The 9,827-nt window shown below is 47.5% G+C and overlaps 1 protein-coding gene, 1 long non-coding RNA gene and 1 pseudogene across 2 annotated transcripts in view; 1 reads left to right on the forward strand and 2 right to left on the reverse strand.

Annotated features, from left to right (window-relative positions):
• Positions 1 to 2,662: 2,662 nt before the first annotated feature.
• On the reverse strand, positions 2,663 to 3,623 carry LOC111537138 (annotated as a pseudogene).
• Positions 3,624 to 4,442: 819 nt separating this feature from the next.
• LOC111537139 lies at positions 4,443 to 6,085 on the reverse strand. The gene is made up of 2 exons (XR_002729913.1): positions 5,714 to 6,085; positions 4,443 to 5,132 (listed from the first exon to the last, which is right to left on the reverse strand). It is a non-coding gene; the product is annotated as an uncharacterized LOC111537139 (long non-coding RNA).
• A 148-nt stretch (positions 6,086 to 6,233) lies between these two features.
• The window catches only part of FLVCR1 (FLVCR heme transporter 1), a 35,713-nt gene continuing 32,119 nt past the window's right edge, over positions 6,234 to 9,827 (forward strand). Inside the window, exon 1 of the mRNA XM_026456690.1 lies at positions 6,234 to 7,185. Coding sequence (XP_026312475.1) covers positions 6,402 to 7,185 — 784 coding nt within the window. The 5' untranslated portion in view covers positions 6,234 to 6,401. The remainder of the gene's footprint in view (positions 7,186 to 9,827) is intronic.

Below are 9,827 nucleotides of genomic sequence, written 5' to 3' on the forward strand. Positions count from 1 at the left end.
GTACATTTCAATCCATTCAAATTAAGCAATTAAAAATTGTAAAAGAAAGTGACAGTTTTAAAATTGCTAGTACTGGCTGGCTAATTTTGTATTTTTAGTAGAGACAGGGGTTCACCATGTTGGTCAGGCTGGTGTTGAACTCCTGACCTCAGGTGATCCATCAGCCTCGGCTTCCCAAAGTGCTGGGATTACAGCTGTTAGCCACCTTGCTCAGCCTGCATCTTGTGATCTTTAAAGCCAACATGTCAACTATCTAATGTGATAAATTAAATAATGCCCAAAGGAATAAGAACCAGATGTAACATGGAAAATTTAGTTGTGATTTGACATTGGTTATATTTAAACCACGCAACAGGTAAATTTTAAGCAGAGATGAAAGGCAGGATCTGCCTTAGCAAATCCTCAGAGATGTTTTAGGGCAGGAAGCTCTGCTGTTGCAGAATTAAATCTCTAGTAGCTTTACATAAAACCGTACAAATAGTTTCCATCATCTTTCTGTGCCACCATAATGGTGTGCATGAATGCCAAAAAGATACCCAAACGCCAGGTTCTTATCAGGTCATGTTCCAAATTCATGGTCTGGTTTCTAACTGCGATGATGAAGCATGGTTATATTGGTGAATTAAAAGTCATTGATGATCCCAGAGCTGGGAAAATTGTTGTGAACCTCATAGGCAGGTTAAACAAGTGTGGAGCGATCAGCTTCAGATTTGATGTGCAATTCAAAGATCTAGAAAACTGGCCCAGGTGCAGTGGCTCACACTTGTAATCTCAGCACTTTGGGAGGCCGAGGCCTGCAGATCACTTGAAGTCAGGAGTTCGAGACCAGCCTGGCCAACACGGTGAAACCCCATCTCTACTAAAAATACAAAAATTAGCTGAGCCTGGTGTGGGCACCATAATCCCAGCTACTCGGGAGTCTGAGGCAGGAGAATCTCTTGAACCCGGGAGGCGAAGGTTGCAGTGAGCCAAGACCTTGCCATTGCACTCCAGACTGGGTGCCAAGAGCGAGACTCCATCTCAAAAAAAAAAAAAAAAAGATGAGAAAAGTGACAGAATAATTTGTTGCCATCTCACCAATTTGGTTTTGCTGTACTGATGACCTCAACTGGCATCATGGACCGAGAAGAAATAAGACAAAAACATAGGAGAAAAAATCCTGGGACTTTTTTTTTTTTTTTAGGAATAAATAAATACATACAAATAAAATGTCTCAATGGAGGGAAGAATACATGTGGGAGAATTCTGATTTCCAGCCTTCTCCTCTACTCCTCCATTTCCAACTTGGTCTTTTCACAGAATAGAACCATATAGCCTCTGCTGCTCAGGTGGACCAAGTCTGGTGCTAGCAGGAGTAAACTGAAGGCAAGGCTGCCCAAATCTACCCACCTCCCCATGAAACATTACGGATTGCATATCCAATAGCATTGTTTTGGTTTGTATCTTAACCTCTGAGGCTCGTAAACTGTGGGAAACCTTTGTTCAGGGACAGCTACATCACTCCTATTAGCATCTTGGACCTTGGCTCCTGGATGCTGTCCAGGTCTCATATTGCTGAAGTCTTACTTATTCTGATCTCTCTAACTTGGCATTCCACACCCATAAAGTAGCTCAATCTTATCTTGACTCCTAGCCAAATGATGCTCCCAGCAGTATCTTTTTGGACAGAGATTAAGGTTCATTCTATGTTATACATCCAAACATTTGATATAAATTATGACTCATGTTTAAACTGGTTAATAAGTATCTACCACTGAAGCCAGAGAAAGAAGACAAGATTAAGAAATTAGAATGGCGGCCAGGCACAGTGGCTCACGCCTGTAACCTCAGCACTTTGGGAGGCTGAGGCAGGTGGATCACCTGAGGTTGGGAGTTTGAGACCAGCCTGACCAGCACAGAGAAACCCTGTCTCTACTAAAAATACAAAAATTAGCCGGGTGTGGTGGCAGGCACCTGTAATCCCAGCTACTTGGGAGGCTGAGGCAGGAGAATCACTTGAATCCTGGAGGCAGAGGTTGCAGTGAGCTCTTCACTCCATTGCACTCCAGCCTGGACTCCAAGAGCAAAACTCTGTCAAAAAAAAAAAAAGAAAGAAAAAGAGAAAGAAAGATATTTCCCTCCCTCTTACCCTCCCTTCTGGAAGTTTGCAAGACTTTTTTTTTTTTTTTTTTTTGAGACGGAGTCGCGCTCTGTCACCCAGGCTGGAGTGCAGTGGTGCGATCTCAGCTCACTGCAAGCTCTGCCTCCCAGGTTCAAGTCACTCTTCTGCCTCACCCTCCCAAATAGCTGGGATTACAGGCGCCCACCCCCACACCTGGCTAATTTTTTGTACTTTTAGTAGAGATGGCGTTTCACCATGTTAGCCAGGATGGTCTCGATCTCCTGAACTCGTGATCCACCTGCCTCAGCCTCCCAACGTGCTGGGATTACAGGCGTGAGCCACCGCACCCGGCCAAGATATTTTTTTTTTTTAAGAAATAGATTGCACATGGTGGTGGGCATCTGTAATCCCAGCTACTTGGGAGGCTAAGGAGGGAGAATCACTTGAACCCAGGAGACAGAGGTTGCAGTGAGCTGAGATCGTGTCACTGCACTCCAGCCTGGGTGACAAGAGCGAAACTCTGTCTCAAAAAAATAAATAAATAAAAAATAAGGAAAAAAAAAAGATTTCCTTCCTTCTCTCCTCCCTCCTTTTTTCCTTCCTTCCTTCCTCCCTCTCTCTCTCTTTCTTTCTCTCTTTCTCTTTTCTTTCTAATTTGGAACACAAACACTTTATTTAAATGTGTATCTCAATTCCTGTGTGGCTGGCAAAAAATAAATAAAGGAGCAGGTCATGGCACAGCACTCTCACGGACCAAGTGGTCGAACCCAATATTCAAGACCCAGTGAGCAGCCGAGCTCAGTGCAACCTCCAGGCCTCTTGCTCTGACTCCAACAGGGTGAGCACACAGCCCTTGCGCACGGAGCCTTTTACTGTGGATGATGGAGTGGCTTGTGTCGTCCACAAATTCCTGAGTGTACTGTCCCTGAGAGCTGGTTCTGCCCAGGACCATGGTGACCCTGGTCAGCTAGACAGGCTGCACGTGGCTGGTGTCCATGATGACGATGTAGCAGCAGTTGGGAGGAGAGAAAAAATACATTTCTTTACGAATGAAGCAATTATTTAAAATATTCACGGTAATTCAGTGCTCATTAGCTGTACTCAGTAAATATTTATTGAACACCTACTATGTGTTAGGTACTCGCACAAAGTACACTGGTTACAAATTCTTGAAAAATAGTAGCGGTAGCAAAAAGCAACAAAACTTTCAGCCCTGCCCTTATGGAACTCACATTCTAGTGGACAGGGAGAAAATAACCGGAAAAAGGACCGGCACAATGGCTCATGCCTGTAATCTTAGCACTTTGGGAGGCCAAAGTGAGCTGATCACTTGAGATCAATCTGAGCAATGTGGCAAAACCCCATCTCTACAAAAAATGCAAAAAGCACTCAGGCTTGGTGGTCAGCCGAGGAGAGAGAGAGAGAGAGAGAGAGAGAGAAAGAGAAAGAGGCCGGGTATGGTGGCTCAGGCCTGTAATCTCAGTACTTTGGGAGGCCAAGGTGGGTGGATCACGAGGTCAGGAGTTCGAGACCAGCCTGGCCAATGTGGTGAAACCGCATCTCTACTAAAAAAAAATACAAAAATTAGACAGGCATGATGGTGCAGGCCTTTAATTCCAGCTACTCGGGAGGCTGAGGCAGAAGAATCACTTGCACCTGGGAGGCAGAGGCTGCAGTGAGCGGAGGTTGCAATAAGCTGAGATCACACCACTGTACTTCAGCCTGGGTGACAGAGCAAGACGAAAGAAAGAAAAGGAAGGAAGGAAGGAAAGAAGGAAAGAAGGAAGGAAGGAAGGAAGGAAGGAAGGAAGGAAGGAAGGAAGGAAGGAAGATAACTAGAAAAAAATAAGTAAAAATATAGGACATTTTAGGTGAAGGTAAGCACTAGGAAAGAAAGAAAAAAAGCAGGGAAGGGATGTTGGCGGGGTGGGGGGTCGGGGGTAGCAATTTATACAGTTTGGCCAAGGAAGACATTATAATGCACTTATTCCTTATTTTAGAACATGTAGCATTTCACCTGTACCAAGAGATGCCTGAAATATTTCATACATGACCAAAATAATAATGTAAGAGGCAATAAAAAAGTGCAGGGTTTTAGGGTTCTAGATATCAGCACTTTTTAAGATTAAATGCATGGTAAGAACTCTTGTACTATATACACCTAGTTTCAACTTCAATTTAATAAATTCTTTAGGGTCCCTTCCTTCCTTCCTTCCTTCCTTCCTTCCTTCCTTCCTTCCTTCCTTCCCTCCTTCCCTCCTTCCCTCCCTCCCTCCTCCTCCTCCTCTTCTTTCTCTTTCCTTCCTTCCTTCCTCCCTCCCTCCTTCCTTCCTTCCTTCCTTCCTTTCTCTCTCTCTCTCCTTTCTTTCTTTCTTTTCTTTTCTTTTCTTTCTTTTCCCAAACAAAGCTTCCCAAGAAGCAGAAGGGCTGAATTTTCTCTAGTCCAGGAAGACCGCAAGGCTACTGTGCTCTGGATGTCTCGTTTTTATTTTTTTTGTTCCCCAGATCTCAAGACACTGTCTGGCACATACCATTCAACACAAGTTTGGTACCTGGAACCCACTGGACCCACTGAATGTGCATGTCCAATAACTATTAACTACATGTGTTGGTCCAAGGGAGAAGGTCGAGCAAACAGATCTGCTCCATCACAGCCCATCTCAGTCACTTCATTCAAGTCAGCGGGGTGAGGCTGAGGGGATTCCAACTTCACAAGGGCAGATTTCTCATGGATTCCCTTTCTCTGGTTGTACTGGAACGCTTTCTGGCGTTATTCCTCTGCTGGGACAGTATGAATTTATGAAACGTGGTCCTGTCTGCCCTAAAGCCAGGGTCTCACTGAGATGGACAACGATGCTGGGGCAAGAATAAAGTTCGTCCTGGGCCTGCGTACGGTACAGCGACTTTGGGAAGCCCTTGTGGAGCTGAGGGTGATGCCCACTTCTTTGTCTCCCTCATTCTGTTTCGCTGGCTCTCTCGTTCCCAGTTCCAAGCTGCCCACTTGTTAGAGAAGCCACTGCTTACCAGGCACCTGGTTTAATAAAACACAGCCAGAGCGACTGCATATTAAAGTGAATAACTAGGCACTCACAGGGCACCTATAAGGTTAATGCTAAAGGTCTGAAAATAGCCGCATTCTAAGCTGACCAGCAATTATAATTACACAATATTTATGACCATACAGGACTTCTCCCACCAAGTCTGTGAAATGTCTAGATGTCCTAAATTTTTTTTTTTTTTTTTTTTTTTGACTAGGTCTCACTCTGTCACCCAGGCTGGAGGGCAGTGTGTTGCTATCTCAGCTCACTGCAACCTCCGCCTCCCAGGTTCACGTAATTCTCCTGCCTCAGCCTCCGGAGTAGCTGGGACTACAGGCATGCATCACCACGCCTGGCTGTTTTTTTTTTCCCCCCCAAATAGATGGCATCTCAATATGTTGCCCAGGCTGGTCTCGAACTCCTGGGCTCAAGGGAGCCTCCTGTCCGGCCTTCCACAGTGCTGGGATTACAGAAGTGGCCATTGAGCCCGACCCAGCCCTCTACTCAGAGATAACGTCAATGAGCAGGCTTAGGTTGAAGGATTAATGGTCATTAGTGCACCAACAGCCCCTACCTTTAGTGGGCACATCAGCACATTCCACGTTTAATCACAGCACCTCACAGTTGCCTCTAAGTAGTGACACTACGGAAGGACGGGAGTTCCTCCTCTTGCAGTCTGAGGACTTGCGACTCTGTAACGGAGTAGATGCCAATAAACTTGCTTCCTTTACTGCGCCTTGTGACTCGCCTCCAATTCTTCCCTGCGGTAGACCCAAAAACCCTCTCTTGGGGTCTGGATCGAGACCCCTTCTTCCAGCAACACAACCCGCGGGGCCGCCTCCCGCCCACCCTCAGGTGCAAGGGACCCCGGGCCATGCATTCTTCCGGGCAGGAAAACGTCAGCAAATGCTCCCAGCCCGCTTTCCTCCCCCGCCTCCCACCGTTCGCGCCCGGCAGCTCCCCGATTGGCTCTCGCGCCGGGCAAAGGTGCGCGCTGACTGGCCGGAGGGCCGTCGTCATGCGGGACGCGCGACTCTAGGGGCGGGACCAGACGAGGGGTGATTGCTGCGCGGCGCCGGGGAGGAAGCCTTCACCTGTTCACGCGGCAGCGGGGATTGCGCTTCGTGGCGCGCGCCACCGGGGAAGGAGCGGTGGGCCGAGGGGGTGGAGGTGGGGTCCCAGGAGGACCTTGGGCTGTGGACCCGGGGAGCGGAGTCGGGGAGTGGGGCGGGGGAGCGAGGTGGCGCCCGGGAGCCAGGGATATGGCGCGGCCAGACGATGAGGAGGGGGCGGCGGTGGCGCCCGGACACCCGCTCGCGAAAGGATACCTCCCGTTGCCGAGGGGCGCGCCCGCTGGGAAGGAGAGCGTGGAGCCGCAGAACGGGCCCAAAGCGGGCACCTTCCCGGTGAACGGGGCCCCCCGGGACAGCCTCGCTGCCGCCTCGGGAGTTCTGGGCGGGCCTCAGACTCCGCTGGCTCCAGAAGAGGAGACCCAGGCCCGGCTGCTGCCTGCGGGCGCGGGAGCGGAGACCCCGGGGGCCGAGAGCACCCCGCTGCCCCGGACGGCGCTCTCCCCGCGGCGCTTCGTGGTGCTCCTGATCTTCAGCCTGTACTCGCTGGTAAACGCCTTTCAATGGATCCAGTACAGCATCATCAGCAACGTCTTCGGGGGCTTCTACGGTGTCACCTTGCTGCGCATCGACTGGCTGTCCATGGTGTACATGCTGGCCTACGTGCCCCTCATCTTCCCGGCCACCTGGCTGCTGGACACCAGAGGCCTGCGGCTCACCGCCCTGCTGGGCTCCGGCCTCAACTGCCTGGGTGCCTGGATCAAGTGCGGCAGTGTGCAGCAGCATCTCTTTTGGGTCACCATGTTGGGCCAGTGCCTGTGCTCCGTGGCCCAGGTATTCATCCTGGGCTTGCCCTCCCGCATCGCCTCAGTGTGGTTTGGGCCCAAAGAGGTGTCCACAGCTTGTGCCACCGCCGTGCTGGGCAATCAGGTAAGGACTGGAGTGGTAGATGAAAGATCCTTAGAAGACAGAAAATGTCATAGGCCATGAGAACTATGGCCTGTATGGATGAACTGCCCCAGGAGGCCATAAAAGAGGAGATAAGGCCGTTAAATAGACTTCCGGACGGTCTTGGATTGAAGAGGGCTATAAATTTCTTTGTAAGGACAGAATTTTCCAAACCACCTTGTCATCTTGCTTAGAAAATTACCTATAAAATAATTAACTGGGCCGGGTGCGGTGGCACACACCTGTAATCCCACCACTTTGGGAGGCCGAGGTGGGTGGATCACTTGAAGTTAGGAGTTCCAGACCAGCCTGGGCAACATGGGGAAACCCCGTCTCTATTAAAAATACAAAAATTAGCCAGGCCTGCTCGCAGGCGCCTGTAGTCCCACCTACTCAGGAGGCTGAGGCAGGAGAATCTCTTGAATCCGGGAGGTGGAGGTTACAGTGAGTGGAGATTGCACCTTTGCATTCCAGCTTGGGTGACAGAGTGAGACTGTGTCTCAAATAATAATAAACTGTAACCATAATAATAATAATAATTAACTGTATTGGCTTGTTTATGCCTAACATAGAAAACTTGTCAATGCAGTAATGAACAAGACTTGGGTAGGTATTATTTTTGTCACCAGTGTATTCTTTGTGAAAGGAAGGTATTGGATTCTGGGAAGATTGTTTCCATTTTGAGAGGTCATTGTGAACAGCTCCCTTTTAATTTCATATGTTAGCAGTCAGCACAGTGCCTGGCACATACGGAACACATAAATGACTGCTAACTAACAGTTCTGGGCTGGGCGTGGTGACTCATGCCTGTAATCTCAGCACTTTGGGAGGCTGAGGCAGGTGGATCACTTGATCAAGGCCAGGAGTTTGAGACTGGCCTGGCCAACATGGCAAAACCAAATACACAAAAATTAGTGGCGCATGGTGGTGCATGCCTGTAATCCTAGCTACTCAGGTGGCCGAGGCATGAGAATCTACATGCTTATTGCTTTATAGTCATTTATTTCCCTTATCTAAAAGTACAGAAGATGGAGTAGGTTGAACTATAGTTGTTTGTGTGTCCAAAACAATTTATGACTGATACTTGAGTTGGTTGCATCTGCAGGTTTGGACAGAAGCTATTATAAAGTTTTTTTGTTGTTGTTGTTGTTTGTTTTTTTGTAGAAATGGGGTTTCTCCATGTTGCTCATGCTGGTCTCGAACTCCTGAGCTCAAGCTCTCTGCCCACCTCTGCCTCCCGAAGTGCTGGGATTACAGGTGTGAGCCACCATGCCCGGCCATGATTACATTCTTTTTGTCACACATCTCTCAGTTTAAATTCATTTTAAATGTTCAGTAGCATTTCTTGATCCCATTTAGAGTTGCCCAGTCACTCTCTTTACATTATTTTAATTCTCCTGATAGCACTCATCCCTGTCTTATATGTTATTGTTTACACGTTTATGTCACTTACCTATTACTCTTCTCTCATCCCCACCATTAGATTGTAAGTTTCATGAAAATAGGCATGTGGTCTGAATGTACACAACTGTATCACCGGCATTTATTACTCTCCTTAAAACCATGTTGAATAAATAAAGGAGCTTCAGACTCATACGGATACTGGCCAGCTGGGTAGTCTACTTGGATATCTCATGGGAACACATCACTCAAAATTGCTTTCTCCTTGCTCATTTCCCTTTATCTCTAATGCCACTGTCTTGGTTTGGGCCGGAGCTTGCTAATTGTCCTTCCTATCTGTAGCCCTTGCCCTATTCCCTCTGTTCTCCACATTCATCCAGTGTGGTCTCTTACAATGTGTGAATCTGTTCAGGGCACATCCTTACTCCCTGCAGTGGCTTCCGTTGTCCTTAGGATAAAATTCAAACACTAATGCAACATAAGGTACCCTCCAGATCTGCCTCCTGCCAGTCCTTCTGCTTTATCTGTCTCCACAACCCCTGTCCCCACAGACGTATGCTTTCTCTGCTCTAGGCGGAACTATGCATACTTAGAGTTTCTCACAAAGTCATGCCCTTTCCCTCCTGGCCTTGTATGTAATGTCCTATTGGCTTGGAATATTTCTTCACTTGACTAACTCCAATTTCTTATTCAGATCTTTGCTCTTCCAGGAACTTTTTCTGAACCCCATTTCTTTTACTTCATTCTTTTTGATAGCTGAATAATATTTCTATGTAAGGTGCTCCCCCAAAGTACTCTCTTAGCTACCATGATCATGTGTCCCAGTTTGCCTGGGATAGTCCAGGTGGTACACCTGTTGTCTGGTATAATTACTAATGAAGTCCCTTTCATTCTGAAGAGTGTTCTAGATGGATGGTAAATTACGTGGTCTTCCCAGTCTTGGCACTCTTTATGTCTCAATCACAGTTCTGTATTACCACAGCAGTTTAGCAAAGTTTTAAAAGAAATTTGTATTCTTAAAAAAAAAAAAACACCAAAATTATTAAGTCTACTTTTCTGGTAGCCATGTTTGATTTGCTAGGTGAAATAGGAAATACATTTTGCATAAGTGGACCTTCCATTTGCAATAGGGATTTTTTTTTTTTTTTTTTTTTTTGGATACAGAGTCTCCCTCTGTCACCCAGGCCAGAGTGCAGTGGCATGATCTCAGCTCACTGAAGCCTCTACCTGCCGGGTTCAAGTGATTCTCCTGCCTCAGCCTTCGAGTAG

The sequence above is a fragment of the Piliocolobus tephrosceles genome, chromosome 1 (genome assembly GCF_002776525.5).
Source record: "Piliocolobus tephrosceles isolate RC106 chromosome 1, ASM277652v3, whole genome shotgun sequence".
Taxonomy (NCBI): Eukaryota; Metazoa; Chordata; class Mammalia; order Primates; family Cercopithecidae; genus Piliocolobus; species Piliocolobus tephrosceles.